Source organism: Mustela putorius, unplaced genomic scaffold (genome assembly GCF_011764305.1).
Source record: "Mustela putorius furo isolate JIRA1106 unplaced genomic scaffold, ASM1176430v1.1 tig00003863_pilon_pilon_pilon, whole genome shotgun sequence".
Taxonomy (NCBI): Eukaryota; Metazoa; Chordata; class Mammalia; order Carnivora; family Mustelidae; genus Mustela; species Mustela putorius.
In genome coordinates, this window is record NW_025422015.1 from 1,509,146 (window position 1) to 1,529,375 (window position 20,230).

Here is a 20,230-nt window from a genome sequence, read left to right on the forward strand (position 1 = left end):
AAGTGCTGATTTTAACTTGTCTTAATTTTCACAAGTGCTTAGATTCAAACTGAGCAGAAAATTCATTAGTAGTAGTTCATCTCTATTTTCACATCTATTTTAAACACAAGCATGTTTTGGTGAGCTGTGAACTCATTCATGAAAAGAGGTGATGGCCCTTGTAACAAAGCATAAACTAATTTGAGCTGTAAATTTAATTACATTAAATTACCAAAATAAAATGAGCTTTCAACAACAGCAACTTGACTGCCTACCCAATAGCATGACAAACTAGCAGAGAATTTCAGTTCTGTCTCCTGGAGGCCAACTCATCCCCTTACTGATGGTGAATACAATGTTGACAAAATACACCTAAAATTTCTAACAAACTGTACACGCTTCTCCGTATTTGCCTACGAAGTTACTAGGGAGCCTAGAGGGTCAGCCAGGTCATGGATAGACATTCTCTCACTAAGAAATTTTTAAATAATTTTATTGTAGTTTGAAAAATCTTAAGATTATACATTAAAAATATATATATTTTAAAAGAAGGGAAACTATGTCATGCCCAATAAGGAAATGAAATATTTTCAATCAATTATAATTTGGAGGCTACAACCAGACCTTCAAAAATCACTCTGAAAGTAAACTAAAACTCATCAGGCACTAAAGTATAAAGGTACCAAATCATAGAAATCACTTATCATCTTTAGAAGAAAGTAATGGTTTTCTTTAGAGAATCTATTTTACTCATTAAATAGTCTACTCATTCATGGAAACTTCACTGGTAACTATGTAAAAGTAAGTATCTGGGTGATGCAATTGGATAAGTGTCCGACTCTTGGTTCCACCTCAGGGTCCTGGGATCGAGTCCCACATCGGAGTCCCCTGAGACCCTCTTCCTCTCCTTCTGCCCCTTTTCTCCATCTTGCTCAATCTCGCTCTCACTCAAATAAATACATAAACCTTTGGAAAAAAAAATAATGTTTTATTTAGCCTCACTAGAGAATTAAGAGGAGAAAAAAAAAACATCACCAGGTTAGTTACAAGAAGTAACTTTGTCAAAACGACACCAAGTAGCAATGTGAAGGACAAAAGCACTGAATATCAGTACTCATTTTGGAAGTTAACTCATAACACAAAACAAAACTTTTGAGCGGAGGGGGGGGGGCGGGCAGTCAACAAATTGGTGTGGTGTATACAAAGGGCCAAGGTCCAATCCAGCAGTTTTTGTGACTAGCAGTTTCTGTATACAACACAAACCAGCAAGATACCATTCTTCTTCAAAGAAATTATTAACAGCAGCAATACTTAGGGGCAAACAATTCATTTCATTATTTGAGTGCCTGCCTAATAGTTCCAGCCAGGGTTCTAGTCACCCGGCTTACAGACATGAACAAGCCATACATGGTCCTTAAGCTCACAAAGCTTGTCTTTTACTAGGGCAAGAAGGACATAGAACAAATAAACAAGACACCTACAGACAGTTCAGAGGCTATGAGGACAGTAGGGCGGAGCATTGTCATGGGGCAAACTCTGGGTGGACAGCTACTGTAGATGGGACATCTGAGACAGCCTTTCTGAGAAGATGCTAGTTTAAAACCGAGGTTATTGGAGAATTCACATACTCCTTAGATAACAACTAATGACTAAAGACTACATGTTTATAACATAACCTTTCACTTGAGAACACATCCTTTCAAACATTTCAGCAGTGAATTTTTCCCAGCCAACTGGCAGATCAGTCAGTCTTAAGTGGGATAGACAGGAGTGGTTTTGGGACATCACCAAAAAGGACACAACAAAATGCTGACCAGAGGTTACGAAGAAAGGGAGAGAGGAGTGAGGGTCATAATGAATGTGCCTTTGAATTCAAAGGGGACCACTTCTGACAAGGAAAATATTAATAATTGTGTGAGAGAAACTGGAGCACTTTATCATTACCCAGAAAGGTGGAATGTGGATGATCTTTCTTCTGACTAGCTTACATCCAAAAGGATTTCAAAGAGAATGACAGCAATCTTTCGAAAAGCCAATACCAAAAGGAGGGAGAGAAAACAAGCAGGGGATTCAATGCGAATCTCAGTATCACTGACCAATTAACATGGGAAGACTAAATAATCTGAGTAACCCAATATAATGCTCCTTTCACTTTTATAATGAGAACAACAAGTCAAACAGACCATGCATGCAAGGGACAGAACGAATCCACAGAATAACAGAATCTGTGTAATATGAGATGGTTTTAAATCCATCTCATATCACAAAACTGAGTAGGTAGCCACTACCACTAAGAACAGCAATTCCCCAAACTCAAATGTACTTGATTAAAGAACCCTGTCAAAGTAAAGTACTATGATATTTTAAAAATCCAATTCATGAGCAAAATGGGTTTTCTTATTTAAAACATTTTAGCCAGAACTGGAAGACTTACCGAGACATGTATGAGACACAAACTACAAAAAAGATTTAATTATTATAAATGCTTCTATACATAAAAAAATGAAGAAATTATTAGGAGGAAAATATAGATCCAAAAAAGTTATATCTTATAAGTTTTTCCTCTATATCTAGATATACATATGTGTCTTTTTTTTTCCTTCCACAAAATTGGGCAAGTAAAACACCCGTGGGCTTGCATTGTGAGTGTTTCATATAATATTATACCTGTACAAATATTACCATGCTGTCAACTATTCTTTTAATAATTTTCATAAATCTGTAACAGTCATCCTATGGATAAACCATAACTTATTCAACCATATTCCTGTTGTCATTAATGGTATTTCCAGTATTTTTCTATGAAATGACTGGATCTGAGACAAATGACCTTTCATATTTTTGTGTGGAACTCCAAAGTGAAGGTTTCTAGAATTTCTGAGTCAGAGGAAATGCACTCTTTGATGAGTCTCAATCATCCCCAAACTGATTTCCTAGAAAGATTGATGACCCTGCACTATTTCAACTCTAAATATGATTTATTTTTAAGCACTACCACTCCTATGAGTAACAAATGATAGGTATCTCATTTTTGAAATTCACATTTTTAGCCATAAGTATCATATTATTTTCATGTTTACTGGCCACTAATAGTTCTGAAAAAATAATCTGTCTCTGACCTTTTAAATAAAGGTACTATTAGTGTCCTTATTAATATTTAAGAATGTTTAATACAATATTATCTTTTGTCCTGTGCCTCAACACTGACCAAGTTGTCACTCTCTTTTTAATTGTGCTTGTTTTTGTCACACAAGTTATTTTTTACTTTATGCAAATATATTAATCTATGACAATAGGGATCCTGTTGCTTTTTACATTTCTGCTCAAAAATTTCTTACCCTTCTTGGAGCACCTGCATAGCTCAGAACCAACTCGTGATTTGGGGTCAGATCATGATCCCAGGGTCGTGAGACCAAGCCCCCACTCAGGCTCCACACTCAGTGCAGCGTCTGCCTGAAATTCCGCCTTCTCTCTCTGCCCCTCACCCCCTCAAATAAATAAATTTTTTTTTTAATTTCTTACCTATCTTAGTATCAGTTATTTTCTACATTTTTCTTTTAGATTGTGTGGTTTTCTTTCTAGTAAAGTCCATTTGAGTTTATTTGAAAAATGGAAACCGAAGGGCACGTTTGAGAGATTTTTAAACCCTAGGTGGGTTGGAGGGGTAAGCGAGAGGACAAGGATGAAGAGGCAGTGAGGGAAAGAGAATTGAAAGGTGAAAACAGCATTCCATGTTGAGTGAACAGCATTTAGAGACTGATTTCTACTTAATGCTTCTCCCTTTCTTAAAAGCTGTTTCTTGAAGTCATGTTTTCTTGTTTTAAATCTTCACACATTCACTCACCACCCCAAATATAATATGGCCTCCATCCTGGGTATAACCCTACATTCATCGAAGTTACCAATGTCTTCCAGTTAAAACCATCAGTCTCTAGCTGACTTAAACTCTGTAAGCCTTTAATCTTCAGTAATGGCTTTCTCCTACTCACTCTTTCTCTCTGGTCACTCCAACTCACACTCCTTACAACTCTTCTTCCTCTCTTTCTCTTAAGTGTTGATGTCCCTGGAGGATTCTTCTTTAGAAACTTTCCTCTTAAGACTAGCCTTTTCTTATGTGATCATACCCATAACCTTGACCTCAGCCATCCCCGTAAGATGATGAATCCTTAACCTTTTCCTAGACCTTAGGTTCTCTTCTGAGCTGCAGACACACATTTTCATCTTCATCTCAAATTCTATAAGCCCAAAATGAATTCATCATCTTCCACAAAAGATGTGCTTAAATTATCATTTTCCAATAATATTCCCCAGCACCTCCATTCTTAAATCACCCAACCCAGAAACTAAGCTAAGCCTTATTCTTAACTCCAGCCTGCCTGTCATCCACCCCAGTTCCTGCACAATCCTTGTATCATCAGTCAGCAAGCCCGTCTTTCAAATTTTCCCTCCTTTAAAATTCACTTTTCTCTACACCACCATTCTCACACCCTTGACTTAGAAGACCCCCAAATCTCTCATTTAAATTACTCAGATAACTTCTTTCTTAATTTCTATAACTTCCTGCCTCCCCCCTCATGGTGCATCCTCAACACAAGTGCCAAAGAGATTTTTCCTAAACTGCAAATACTTCTAAGTTAATTTCCTGCTTAAAATCCTTTTAATTATACCCTTTTGCTTTAAATAATGAAAATAATTGTGACTATTGTATTCTGACTACAGACGGTCCTTGATTTACTAAGGTTCAATTTGAATTTTTTTTTACTTTATCCATGGTGTGAAAGAAATATGTATTCAATGGAAACTTAACTTCGAATTCTGAATTACAATATTTTTCAGGCTGGAGGTACAATATTCTCTCTCAAGATGCTGAGCAGGCCTGCGAGCCACAGCTCACGGTCAGCCAGAGATCACGAGGGTGAACAACCCTTACACATACGACCATTCTGTTTTGTGCTTTCAGCCCAGTATTCAATAAATTACATGAGATATTCAGCATCTTATTACAAAATAGACTTTGTGTTAGATGATTTTGCCCAACTGCAGGCTAATATAAGTGTTCTGAGCACTTTTAAGGTAGCTGAGGCTATGTTATGATGTTTGCTAGGTTAGGTGTATTAAATGCATTTTGAGTTACAATATTTTCACCTTATGATGGTTTTATTGGGACCAAACACTGACAGTTGAGGAAGAGCTGTACTTCCAATTTGCTGGGAAATTTATGAGAGGTATTTTAAATACATCATATGGGAGAACTGAAGTTTATTAGCCATTTGAGATGGCTTTGCTCTGTCATAGCTTCTTCCTCACCCAAAACAAATTCCTTAGTATTATACAGAAGATTCTTTATGGTCTAAACCTTACCAGCTTATTGATCTTTACCTGGTGCTACAGTCTCACCTACTACACTCCCTCTCCTTCAGATTGATGTTTTCAAGCAGAGTGTTGGTAATTTGGTAGGAATAAGAAGTTTATTTTTTTAAAAAAAATCCTCCCGTAGAATCCTTTCTAAATGAAATGGTAAGAAAAGCAAAATTCCTTCACTTGAAAATCATGAAAGTTTCCGTTTACACAATGATTTGTGTAAATCCTATAAAAATCCTCTCAAAGTATTAGAATATGATTACCTTACAAATATATGTCAGTACACACAATTTCTGAGTTCTTTTTCTAGGAAAAGAGACCGCACAGAAAGGATGGAACAATGGTATGGAAACTTACCATCCTCTCCAACTGGACTCTTTATTACAGACTTATTGCTTCCATGTGTTAAAAAAATAAATAAATAAAACCTTTAAGCCAACCCCAATCCCCAAAATTTTTGGCGTTCTTATTAAGCATTGAATCCAGAAGGGAAGATTAAAAAAAAAAACCTCAAAACTTTTTTTTTTTTTTTAATCACAAGCCTATCAAGATTTATGTCATCATTATGGGAATGTGTTCGAAATTAATAATAAAGGTTGGTTTCTCCAAGGCTTAAAGAAATTATACTATTTAAAGCTGCTAAATACCATACATTATTTGGCCTGAATATTCAAATAAATAATGCCTATTTTGAACATTGCATTCTAGCACATATAATATAAATTAATGAGAGGACTATTAAAATGGATGAGGTTCACACATTTCTTTTTGCACAGTAATGATTGTTTTTAACCAGTGTTCCATAAAGCTGAGGAATATAAACATCATCTATAAGTAAATTATAAAATTATCTGAAGCAATGAAATCTTTGCTCAAACTACACAACGCGGTCAATGAATTACCCTAGCCCTATGTCTTTGCACTTTTCTACAAATCAGGGTGCACGATGGAATGCACAACTCCCTAAAAGCAACATATCTCCAACTTTCAGTGTGTGTCAAATGAAAGAAGGAAAAAGTTCCCTCACCCCCAAAGTGAGAACAGATGGGAATGTAAAATTAGATGAGAAGAGACAGTGAAGCTTTGGATGACCGACCAAGAAATCTTCCCCAGGGGTGGGGGGCCAAATATACTAGACCTCAGTTTGTTCTGCCTCTCAGTTAACTTCCAAATTCAGTACAATAGGAATGCAAAGCAGTTCTTAAATTCAATGCATTGGTTTTGGTTTCTGTAAGCATTCATATAAATTTCATGAAGAAGTTACTGACAATCCATTTTTTTAAATGTTATGTTTAATCATTCCTGTGAGTTTAACATGACTTTAAACTAAGATTGTTAACCGTGAGTATTTTTTTAATAAAATAAATGGTTTTAGGAAAAGAGACAATGGGCATGAACAAACAAGATGTGGACAATAAATTCCCTCTATGATGGAAGAGCCATCTGCCATAAATTGAGAAGTTATGTAAATAAAGTATGAATACATTTCATATTCATTCTTTTCATATTTTATCTGTACAACTAAAAAAAAAAAACCAACTTAATAGTAATGCCAGCAATAATTCCTACACCTAGGAGAAAAATGTTTTGATGATATTCAATCTTTTTTAGCATGACATCACTTTTCTTTTTTTTATGATATCACTTTTTTATCTAAAAATACTAACTATAAACTTAAAAGAATACTCTGTATAGTGCTTTGTTATCTTCAGTATTTTTTATGTTTAATATGGGTAATAATTTAAAATTTCAGGGACACTGAAAATGATGCTCTCAGATTCTAATGTATTTAAAAACAGTAGTTTTATTGTGAATCACCATTCTCTTAAAATACTGTGATAGTAAGAGCTATTTTTTTGTAAGATTAAACATGAGCCCATGAGATCTTCCACAAAATAGTGCTTCTGGAGCAGATTTCTGGGTATGTGTTGATTTTTACATAAATTTACATTCACTGATACAACACTGAGAATAATTCAGTATTTTAATCAATTTATAGATCATTCTCATCCATAATTTCAAACTTGCTTTCCAAACAATGGTAAGTTCTCTGTGTACCTTTTCCCTGGTGTCCCAGAAAACTGGCTTTCAATATCTTAATCCCATTTTATCTTTTTTTTAGACCTTACACCATAGTTTATACAACAAGAAGAAATATAGGAATATGAATCATTCCAAGTGGTGAAAGCAACTGCACCTCACACTTAAGTAATTTCAGTTTAAACAATCCAAGGTGCTGGTAATGCAACAGAGGTTTCACTAACAACAGGGAATGAGGCCTTCCATAAAAAAGATGCTCCATAGAGGACACTGCATTTAGTTGAACATGTGCATGAAATAATTAATGAAAGGCAGAACTTATTCTTCAGATTACTCTGAGTATGTGCAAATGTTATTACTGAAAAAGAAAAAAAAAATTCTCTCAAGGTATCTCCCCCCGCCCCTTATCAATACATGAAAGCCACAAGTATCAAACATCTGGGGATACTGTGTTGATTTTATTAAAATCCATTTTCTCTACTTAAGCAGAAACACCTGTGAGTATTTTTAAATTCATCCTCATACTAATAAATCCAAATACTAATCCCCCAAAACATCAAATGCAGATCCCTCTACATCATTGCCTTAATTCATTTTAAAGTTAGCTGGTTAAATGATTTTTAACATGGAACACAGAACATTTTATAATAAATTTAAAACTTCTATCTTCCTCTTGGGGCTCAGAGGAACTTTGAATAAAGAATGCATATGCATAAACTCAACATTTCCTCAAGACTCCTGTCCTAGTTCCAGATCTTCCACTGTCCTCTTAAGCTGGGTGAGTCAAAAACACACCCTCGACAACCACCACTAATGTGTCAAAGGAATCGGGTCAGATTAGGTCACAATTTCCCAGGCTGACATCTGCAGACACCTATGGGCAGATTCTTGGGAGTCGGAGAGGGTTACAAGGTGTCTTCATGTTATGCTATAAATATAATTATATTTTGGATAATCTCATTCACAACTTTTACTCCCGATCATTATCACATAATTTCAGGATCTGATTTTAACACAGTGGTTATGATCTTGTTCGTGTGAGTCTTTTGTAATGACTGTGTTTAACTCTAATAGGCTGTTCCTCAAACTGAAATTCACAAATGTCTTCTTGAAGCCTGATATTTTTCTGTTAACCCAAGTCCAAGTACTATTCAAGACCAACAGACACTAAATTAGATGATCTTTCTAATTCTCTTCCAGTCTGAAAAATACGTTACACTCTACCGCAACTTACTAATAATTTATGGAGATCCAGCATAAGCACACTGAGAGAAAGAATACTTCACAAGAGGAGTTATTTCTAATCCTGTGTTTACTTCTTTTCTTTTTACATTAAAATGCAAATTAAATTTTTGAGATAACAAAACAGCATTCAGTGAGCAGAATGAATAAGAGTATCAGATCAAAGTTCTCTTACCAAGTCACTATCATTTTAAATGATTTAGTACATTATATACTAACTAGGAGTCAGACAATTCCAGTTTCTTTCTCCAGTTTTGCCTCTGACTTGAAATAGCATCTTAGTGTTAGAGTGATTTGTTTGTGATGCTCCCGTTTTTTTTAAACAAAGTTAATCCATTATGCTACTCAATGAATAAAATGCACAATAAATACCAGACACTCATATTACATAATAAGTAGTATGCTCCAGATTCTAAATCATATAATAAATTTTTAAAAAATCTGTAAAACTCAAATATTTGCTTTTCTTAATTTTGTTAGTGACAATATAAATAATGTATAAAATAACAGTATAATTTTTGGATTATATCGATCTAGTTTTATGTTTAAATCTGCTTCATCTAATTTAAAAATATTTACAATGTTGTCAATCTGCACTTAAAGAGATAATTTATTGGTAGAAATCACTGTTTAATGGTTAAAAGCTTAACTTATAAAAACTTATCATTATTCATATATCACAATCTTACATCAAATTTTTAAACTATTCACTCTTGAAGGAGTTCTCAACTTAACATGTTTCTTAACAAAAGAATGATCTTAACACCAGTAAAGAGAAGTAAAATGTTTGCAAACTGCAAAGATATTCTGAATTTAAAATGTACATACTTTACATTTAAAATAGCTATTGAATTTTTAATTTAAAAAATTAGGAAAATGAAACTCACTTAAATCATCTTATCCCTATCTGTGATATAAATGCAAACAAAAGTTTAAAAAAAATTTCTTCATAAAGCATTATGTGGGATTTTTTTTTCCCTAACTTGCAGCAGTTTCTACTGAATACTTTTTAAAAGAAAGTTGTGAACCATTTCTAAAGCATAACATAATTTGATTATTAATTAAACTAACAAAATCACTTACTGATTTTGATATTATTTATTGAATTTATATTGTTAACTTTTGACAGATGCATTTCTTTTTTAAGGGGAAGTCTGTAAAAATCTAAGATCAACATATTGCATAATAAGTTTAACTTTTATCAAAAGAGAAATAGCACATTCAGATTTAAAAGTTTTCATTTCCTGTTCTTCTAGCAAATATAACTAACATTAGTTTTGTAAACTCATTTCAGACTTTCTTCTTCCTATAAAGGAATTTTCAGCTTTTATTACTTCAAGATTTCTTTTCTAGAAGATGTAATTAGACCATTAACCGAAGGACAGTGGAGTCGAATGGAAAACGTGCATTTCCAGAAAGTGCACACTTCTATATATTGTGATAAGTAACCTTTTTCCTTGGAATAGACAAGTGCAACTGCACAAATGTGAAAACCAGTGCCAAAAAGTTACTCTACCTGAACCGTAGAGCTGATCTCTGATGCAAAGCCGCCTGTCAAGGGAGCCTCGTGACTGATTAGCAGTCGCCCTGTTTTGATCACAGACTGAAAGAGAAAAGGAAAATCTGATGTTGAAGAGAATACATATTTTCAAGTATATGATGGCAATTTTGATTAAGGAATAAAAACAAAGTATTTCAATCTAATAAATAATTAAAAGTTAGTAATACAGTTTTATGTCAAATAAGTTGTAACTCTCACTGCATAGTTATTTGATATTTGCACTGTTACAAAATTTTTCAATATAGTTTATAACCCTACTACAAAAGAAAAATGGGATTTATCATTCTGTCATTAAAAGACATTCCATTACAAAATACTTCATTATAAAATACTTCTATTATAAAATACTTCTGTGTTACAAACTAAATTACTGTATTTCACATTTTTAATCTCAAAATCATTTTTTCTTCATATTACCTTAAGAATGAAAGTGGTTTTGGGGTTCACTTTTGGGTGTATTTGTATATAAACAAACAGCCTTGGGAAATATTGTTTTGTGGAGAAGGAGCACATGAGAATAGCATGTTAGAGCTGTAACACAGGAAAAGTTCAAGCTTCTAGATCTTCAAGGAAACCTCACAGGAGGAAAGCACTGCAAAAGTACAAGGGTTACAGCCGTCTTTGTTCGTGTGCATTAAAAACTGGTTAACTACCACAACTCTATTTCACATAGAAAATGTCACAAACAGAAAGATGTACCCTTCATACTGGCTCAGTGTGCTTGTTCACCCAGCGTGATATACTCTGTACAATAATAAATCAAAAAGAATAGCTTATGGTATCATAGCAGGATGCCAGCTGTGTTGGAAGGCAAAAAATATTAAAATCAACAGCAAATTACTGCTTCAGGTATGTTGAATAATTAACATGTTACCAAAGAGCTGGGGTAATGTCTCTGCTACATGTCTAATAACTTGATATCACCTTTCTTAAATTATACATTAATATTTTGTGAATAGAAGATCTTCCAAGCAAATATACGCATATAAATTAAAAGACTGCCTTCATTCTAAGCAACTAGAGTTTAAATTCTTAAAAGGAGCAGATGTTAAACTCCAAGATATGGCCAGTAGCCATGATAAAAATAAGTTATTATATCTACTGAGTATACAGTGACTTAAGAACATAAAATTTTATGAACACCTTAATGAATACCATCCCCACCCCCAGTGAAATGCGAACCTTGCTATACTGCTACTTGGATTTTAGGACTGTGATGAATTATGCCACTTACGAAAATCACAAGTTAAGTTTTAAGGCACCTGGTTAGAAATATACAGAGACAAGAATAGTCCACAATCACGGAAAAAAAAAAACCAAACGCATTCTCAAAGGACTCTCTAAAAGAAGTCCTGACCTAAAGAACTACCAGTTTAAAAAAAAAACAGATTTGACAACTAAACCTTTCTTATCACCCTGAAACCCAAAAGTCTACCAATGTTTAAGTGTCTAAGGATGACGTAGCTAAAAATCCATGCCAATTAGAGGATGCATCTTAAATCCCGGGGAGGTAGAAATGAGAAACTTCTATAAAAATGCTACTGTTACCTTAAACCTCCACACAACAGAACTGGTATTTTTTATTTGAGCTGAGTCCTTTCCGAGATCGAATGACAACTTTCAGAATGATCCCTGAAGGCCAATAAGCAACAAAGAGGGAGAGCCTGGCTTCCTATAGCCTGCAGAATATAGCAGGCAAAAGAAGCACAGACGTAGCCAGGACAAAAGCTTCCAGCCCTTGGAGTTCATGCAACATGATGAAATTCAGAGACCTCCTGAGTGTCCTTCAGCAGGAAAAAAGCTAGATAAACCAAGAACAGCAATACAGTTGCATTATTATGCAGCCACAAAAAGACTGAGGACAAGTAAAGATGCCTATGGTAAATGAACTGATAAAATGAGCAAACTGCAGAACAACATAATCTCGTTTTTACAAAAACAAAAACAAACAAAACAAAACAAAAAACCCAACCCACCACAGCCATGGGGACACCAATATACATAGATGTACGTCCAGAGCCAACATGTGTGAATAGTCTGGAGGAATTCATTCCAAACTACCAAAACTTGTTTCTCCTAAAGACAGACAGTGAAGGAGCTGTTGGGAAAAAGACTATGTAAAGTACTTTTATATTATTGCAAGTATTCCCAGTAAGTCATTATTAAGTAAAAGCAGAGCCCTCGAATTATGGCTGAAAATAACAAGTACACACTGTGTTGTAGTCATAACCTCCTTAAAAAACCAAAAAAGGTTTTTGTTTGTTTGTTTTAATGGTAATTTAGGAATAGCTTCCGGAACAAGAGAAGCCTAAGGTCCCAAGCTCCTGCAGCGAATAGGCAAAGAACACAGGGAGTCAGCCTTCTCTGCCAGTCTCTGTAGACTGCGCTCCACGGCAGGATAACAGCCAGCTCATCTCCTGGCCCTTAAACGGCTGGATCCTAGACAACATGGTCAATAAGCTCTTAGCATCAGAGAACACGATGCTCTTCAACACCTCTGTACGTGTATTGTATACCTGTGTGTTCTTGGATCAGGAGTTCGGCTGACAGTTACAGAAGAAATTCCAGAAATTTTTAAAACACCAAGAACTAAAGGGTAGATACGATGAAAAAGTAATAACACTGTGAGTTTCTGGAAATTATTATGACATAAGAACCAGAGACAGTGTGGCAAGAAGAGAGGAGTCAGAAATAATGATCATCATCAACTGATCGTCCCATAAGTTGCTATGAGCTAGGCTGGGAGCTAAGCATTTCAAACTAATTACTGGATTTAATTTGGAAAGCATCTAAGTTCATTTTTGTTTCTTAAAGTCAACTCTGATATCTGAAAAGCATTAAAATGTGTAAAATAAAATTACAACAAAATTCTGAAGAATGCTAAAATTAAGAAGTGACAGTGATATTTTCTAATTCATATCATCAAAGAATTAGCACATATCATTAATGATTGAGTCTATAAATACAGTTCAATAATTCTGTAAGATATAATTAAATTTAACTTGGTATGTGCTTTTTTATCATTCACAATTTTAACTTAGTAGAATTTCTGAAGATTGGTTCTTTTCTATACTCCTTCAGAAATTATTAACACTTTGTTAATATTATGACAATGAGATCATCACAAATCTAGAAAATTAGAGACAGTTTTACTCTATTCTTGGTGATTCAATTAGAAACTCTGATTAAATTACATGTTTCTCGTCAACTTCAACAGGCATTTAATTTTCACACATTTAGGCAAAATGATACACAACTGCCTGGTTATGTTGCTAACCAAATTTAGAATTTTGAGGTATTTAGTAAAAGTTCACACGGTGCCTTTTAGCAGGGATGGCCGTTAACCTTTTTAAAATAACTAAAGATATAAATACTAATAATACTTTGAAATTCATTTTCTTTAGAAGAAATCTTTGTTTCAAGTTTTCTTCCGAGATAAACCTATTTTACCACTTGAGGAAAAAAAAAATTTTTAAGGGTTTAAACAACTTTTCAATATAAAAAGCTGAACCTATCAGAGCCAGGAAAGATCACATAAGGCTGGATTTTCCAGTATCTGCTTCTTCAACTTTTTGCCACTAAGACCTGCTCCAGGATCCTGGCCTCGGGCAGATGGAGCACCAGCGAGTGAGAGGCAAACAAATGGCACCAGGGAAAGCTAAGCCAATTAAAGACAAGGACCGTGAATAACTGTTCTCTGTATCCCCTACCGCGAAACAAAAGGGCTTTGTTTCCTACCAGGGCTCCAGAAGATTTGTCAAGAAAACTTTAAAAGCAATTCTGGAAGGCTAGGAATGAAACAGACTGTGGCTGCTAAGTCAGTTAGCACTGGTCGGCCCTGGATTTCTCTCGTGGAGTCTCACTTTCTCACTTTCGCCCTATTTCAGTTAGCCATCCCCTCCCCTATCAAAGTTTCAGTAAGGAACACACCGGCAACTTGGCCAACAGCACTCATCAAGACGCCCTTGTTCCAATGGGACACTGACAACACCTTGTGCCCCGTCTGGCCACTCCGAGACTTTTTCCCATTGTCCGTCTTCTATCCAGACATCATCACAAGTGGCTATCACTTTGCATTAGCTATGCAGAGTATCTAGTACAATGCTCAGAAAATGGTAGACACTCAAGAAAACTTAATTAGATAAAAGCCTATTATAAAATAATTTCATTATATTAACTATGTCCCACTGAAGCTATTTATTGCTTTCTGAGCAAGCTCCATTTTGAGATAGGGCAAAAGTATACTTCAGCACATCCTGCAACAATTTAAACATGAAATAATAGACTCCAAACCAAGGATATTTTAATGTAGATTTGACAATAAGATACCCGTGGTAAGAGCAAATTGCAAAGTTACACGCCGTTAAAATGACTACACAGATTTTGGCTGCCCAAACATTGGACATATGTTTTAGTGAATGTAGCCTTTAAAGATTTTAACACGATCCAACCAGGAAAACTGTTAAGCTGTCATTCCAGGAGAAAATGATACAGACAAGCAGACCATCAGGCTTGCATATGCCTGAATATGTAATGCTGACATTCAAAAAGCAAAAAATATATATATTTTTTATTTCTTCCTCAAACTCCATGGCGAGACTTTCTCCCACAGAGCACTTCAACCTGACCAACACGATGTTCAGCAGCCGATTCTGACTGCTGATAAGATACAGCAGGAAAGTAACACCTGGGATAGGCAATTTACAGCCCTTTTCAACATTTTCTATCTGAATATATACCTAATGAAAAGCAAAAGAAAGACCCAAGCCAGCCTTTACCACCTCCCTTTGAAACAAAATATTTAGAAATACATGTTAGCAAAAGTCATAGTAAAATCATACACCTGTGTTTCATTAATCAAGAACATATCAATCAATATTTAGACTCTAAAATCATTCAGAACATGATTTAAATTAGGCTTCAAATATCACTGCAAATGCATTACAGTTTTTGAAATGTTTTCTTGTTTAGTAGCCAAATGCTTTTGAAAAGTTAGCCAGAAAAACTTCACAATTAATCACAGGCTAGCGAATGTATTCTAATATGCCCAGCAACTATTATTAATCAGCCTGATCTTCATGCACAGACCATGGACCGGTACACCACTGGAGAAATACCAACGCTGAAAGAGAAAGAACAGTCGTGAACTCCAAGAAAGTTTGGAAAAGTCCACTTTGGCAAGAATATGAGTGATGGGGTTACAAATATTTTGCTATTGTAGGAAAGTGGAATGAATGGAGAAAAACTAAATCCTAGGAGCTTTATCACCCATGTGGAAAAAAGTAGGTAAAGGAGCAAGTAGAGCATAGAGAACAGAGTAAAATCAACAGGAAAAGAATGAGCAAATCATACTAACAAAGACCTGAAATGTCCGGGAAAATTTCAGACATCCTCACTAGTTCATTCCTGCCTGAACTCTTTGTATAAATCACATCTCAAACACTGAAGAGTCTACGACAAACTACTTTTGCAAAAATTAGAAGTAGACATCTCTCTGAAATTACGTTAAACTGTGTCAGGTAAACATGTTTCTGTCAATCAATCTTACCTTTCTGGCTTGTTTCCTTAGTGTCCCTCCAGGCTCGGGTCATGTCAGGCCAATCGCTACTCTGTGAATATGATCCATGCTTTCCCGCCTCTGACTTCCTTGCCCAGGTCGGCAGGCATTCTATTCCTCCCTCAAGACCCATCTCATACAATGCCTTCTCCCTGGTCCCCTCCTTCATGTCACATCATATACATTCTAGGAACCACTTCCTAACAGAATCTGAAGAAGCCAATAATGCAAGGGTCTTCTATGAAACATAAAACCAGGGTACAAGGACAAGGGTCAAGTACTAGGGTCAAGGCAACAGTCAACTGCTACCTCTCTTAGGAACACTAGAAATTTGCCTTGTAGGACAGCTCTGTGTACATCTGTCATTAGCCTTTCCAATCGCACTCCAAATCACAAATTTGAACACGAGGACTATATTTATTTATGTCTATTGCCAAACACAGCATATAACAAGTAAGCATTAAACTGAGCCAATTATGGGGCGCCTGGGTGGCTCAGTGGGTTAAAGCCTCTGCCTTCAGCTCAGGTCATGATCCCAGGGTCCTGGGATCGAGCCCCGCATTGGGCTCTCTGCTCGGCGGGGAGCCTGCTTCCTCCTCTCTCTCTCTGCCTTCCTCTCTGCCTACTTGTGATCTCTGTCTGTCAAATAAATTTTTTAAAAATCTTTGAAAAATAAAAAAATAAATTAAATAAATTGAGCCAATTATGCTTGTTTTATTATCTTGGGACCAGCGTATATATTAGTAAAACAGAACATTTTGAAAAAAATACTTGAGCATCTTTTCGTTTTTTGTTCTGGGGGGTATTCTTTTTTTTTTCTTGGAGACCCAGGCAGGGGTATCTGTACTCTCTCTCCCAGCAGGCTCTAACTCATTCAAAAGCACAAAATTTAGAAAATGTCAAGTATTCTCTACCTAACCACAATACCTAATATATGCTTGTGGATGTGGGCTCAGTAAATGTTCTTAATGTTGATTTAAAAAAAAAAAAAAAAAGGAAGTATACAGACACAGTGATTTAAATGAATCATTAACAAGCCTCCAATTTTCTGATGCCTTAAAGCCCTTAGAAGAGACTGAATAGAGCTATAAAATGCATTGAAAGGGAAGTCCTAAAAAACTAAGATTTAAACCCTGGTCTGATTCTACTAAAGGACTCCCTTGAGCCGACTCTTTCTACTTATTTTTCCTAGTCCCGACTGGTTTTAGAATAAGGAGTGAGAAATACAAAACATGTTTCTGTTTTTATGTACATCTCTTTTAAATACATGATTATACCAAAAACACAAACAGAACATTTCCTTTTCCTGGTACTGAATATAAATTTTCTTTTTCTAGTGAGAAAAGGTCATGTCACCATGACGATAAAGATATTGTACTGGATGTGTGGTCGTTTATTATACAGTTAAGCCATGAGTAAATACGTAAATAAATGTGTCTTAAAAGTTTTTTTCATTTCCTCCATTAGGTCAAACATCAGGCCATAGGTATCATGTTTTTGTGCCAAAACAATTTTTCAATGATTGAAGCAGCCATTTTCCAGCTGTTTTCCTATGTTCTTTCTATCACAGCCCTATCATTTCTCAGCAGGATTTAGAATATTTCCATAAACTCATACCCCACTTCCCCTGCAACTCTTAGCCATTTCTGTTCATGAAAAGAAGTTAACATGTCATTCAGATATGAATATTATTGATTTTCATGTTGTAGAGTTTTAGAAAACTGTTAACAAGAACTATCACAAAGTCAAGCTGTATTGTTGTACCTTTGGAAATACAGTCAGGATGTTGTACATTCTACATTTTCCATCCTTAAAACCATCCTGAGTTCTAGTAGTCTTTTTCTTTGGAATCTGCAAGCAGAAGCATTCAGAAGCACCACAACTAAAATTTTACTATAAACATGGTTATATTCATAGCAGCAATGTCCAAAAGAGCCAAACTGTGGAAGAAGCCAAGATGTCCTTCAACAGACAGATGGATAAAGAAGATGTGGTTCTGGGGCGCCTGGGTGGCTCAGTGGGTTAAGCCGCTGCCTTCAGCTCAGGTCATAATCTCAGGGTCCTGGGATCGAGTTCCGCATCGGGCTCTCTGTTCAGCAGGGAGCCTGCTTCCCTCTCTCTCTCTGCCTGCCTCTCTGTCTACTTGTGATTTCTCTCTGTCAAATAAATAAATAAAATCTTTAAAAAAAAAAAAAAAAAAGAAGATGTGGTTCTGGGGCACCTAGGTGGCTCAGTGGGTTAAAGCTTCTGCCTTTGGCTCAGGTCATGATCCCAGGGTCCTGGGATGGAGCCCCACATCAGGCTCTCTGCTCAGCAGGGAGCCTGCTTCCTCCTCTCTCTCTTTGCCTGTCTCTCTGCCTATTTGTTAACTCTGTCAAATAAATAAATAAAATCTTTAAAAAAAAAAAAAAGATGTGGCTCACATATACTCAGCCATTAGAAAGGATGAATACCCACCATTTGCACTGACATGGATAGAACTGGAGGGGATTATGCTACGTAAAATAAGCCAACCAGAGAAAGACAATTATCATATGGTTTCACGCATATGTGGAACATTGGAATAGCGCAGAGGACCACAGGAGAAGGGAGGGAAAACTGAATAAGAAGAACTCAGAAAGGGAGACAAACCATGAGAGACTCTAGACTCAGGGAAACAAACTGAGGATTACAGAGGGAGGGAATCGAAGTGATGGGTTAACCAGGTGATGGGTATTAAGGAGGGCACGTGTGGTGATGAGCAGTGGTTGTTAGTTACATGCACATAATGAATCGCTGAACCGTACACCAAAAACTAATTATGCACTACATGTTGGCTAACTGAACATGATTAAAAAAAAAAAGATTGCCCCCCAAAAAAGTAAAGAAAAAGTGGGAGTACATTAGCTCCTATGTACTTCTTGGCAAATCTAGAACCTGACCCAAGGGTGAAGACCACTGGCAGTACCATTCCACTACATTTATTATTAATTCTAATGTTTACCTTCACTCAAGTAATACTGTTTTGTTACTACAGTGTTACAGACATATTGTGTAGTGGGGGAAGGTGTTGATAATTCACATAAAACTCGTCTTTAGTGTCTAGGTTGTGATTATGTGCTGACAGCAAACTCCATACAGAGGGTTTTGTTTGTTTTGCCATTTTAGTCATTTTTAACTGAAAAGCTCTATGGCATTAGGCACATTCGTATTGTCCACGATCATCAGCACCATCCACTGCAGGAGCTTTTCACCTTCCCCAACTGAAATTTTGTGCCCATTAAACAAGAATTCCCCATTCTTCCCTTCCCCTGGGCCCCGGTGACTAGCATTTACTTTCTGTCTCTCATATGAGGAACCTCATAGGAGGGGAATCATATAATATTTGTCCTTTCATGACTGCCTTACTTATCATAACATCTCCTCATCCACATTATAGCATTTGTCAAGATCTCCCCCTTCCCGGTTGAATAATAGTTCACTGTCTGTATACACCACATTTTGTATATCTATTCATCTCTCAGACATGTAAATTACTTCCACATTTTGGCCATTGAGAAAATGCTGCTAGGAACATGGGTGTAGAAATATCAATTCAAGTTGCTGCCTTCACTTCTTTTAGGGTATATACCCAGAAGCGGAATTGCTGAACACGTGGTAAAACTATACTACGTTTTTTGAGGAACTGTCATACCAGGTTCCAAGGCATCTGCACCATGTTACATTCCCACCACCAAGGCACAGGGGTTCCAATTTCTCTACATCCTCACAACATTTGTTATTTTGGCTTTTGGTCTTGTTTTTTACAGTAGTCATCCTAATGGGTATAGGGTGATATCTCACTGTGGTTTTAATTTGTATTTCCCTAATGATTAGTGATGTCTCATTACTAACAATTTTTTAATAAGGCTGTTTAATTGGGGCGCCTGGGTGGCTCAGTGGGTTGGGCAGCTGCCTTCGGCTCAGGTCATGATCTCAGGGTCCTGGGATTGATTCCCGCATCGGGCTCTCTGCTCAGCAGGGAGCCTGCTTCCCTCTCTCTCTCTCTCTGCCTACTTGTGATCTCTGTCTGTCAAATAAATAAATAAAATCTTTAAAAAAAAATAAGGCTGTTTAATTTTTGTTGTTAATAAAATAGTTGGCTTATGCATCTACTGATGTATTATATGTTGGCTAATTGAACATAATAAAAAATGCTTACACATCAAATTTCTAAATCAGCCTCTTTGAGGATTGGAAATAAAATCTCTCCATAATGTAATATTCCAAGTAGGAAAATATATAATCATACTCAGCTGTTCACCATGCCCTCTTACTTAGAAAAGCATATATCTGGTTTACTGACTCTCCCCTGTTCTGAAATAAACACAAAGACATGTTTCCTAAGATCACTAATGTCACACAGTTCCTTGCCCAGACTGATTATCTAAAACAGCATTCCTCTCCTGAAAAAATTTCAATGGTAAATCAGCTAATCAGAATCACTAAGATAACTTATACACAGTAAAAGC

General features: G+C 35.9%; 1 protein-coding gene across 3 annotated transcripts in view; it reads right to left on the reverse strand.

The window, feature by feature from the left end:
• Positions 1 to 20,230, reverse strand: part of BCKDHB (branched chain keto acid dehydrogenase E1 subunit beta) — a 222,573-nt gene that overhangs the window by 50,775 nt on the left and 151,568 nt on the right. Inside the window, exon 9 of one of the 3 annotated variants that reach the window (XM_004752815.3) lies at positions 10,139 to 10,225. In XM_004752815.3, coding sequence (XP_004752872.1) covers positions 10,139 to 10,225 — 87 coding nt within the window. Of the gene's footprint in view, positions 1 to 10,137; positions 10,226 to 20,230 lie in introns of those variants that run through there. The other 2 variants (XR_006602304.1, XR_006602305.1) reach the window with 2 other exon arrangements.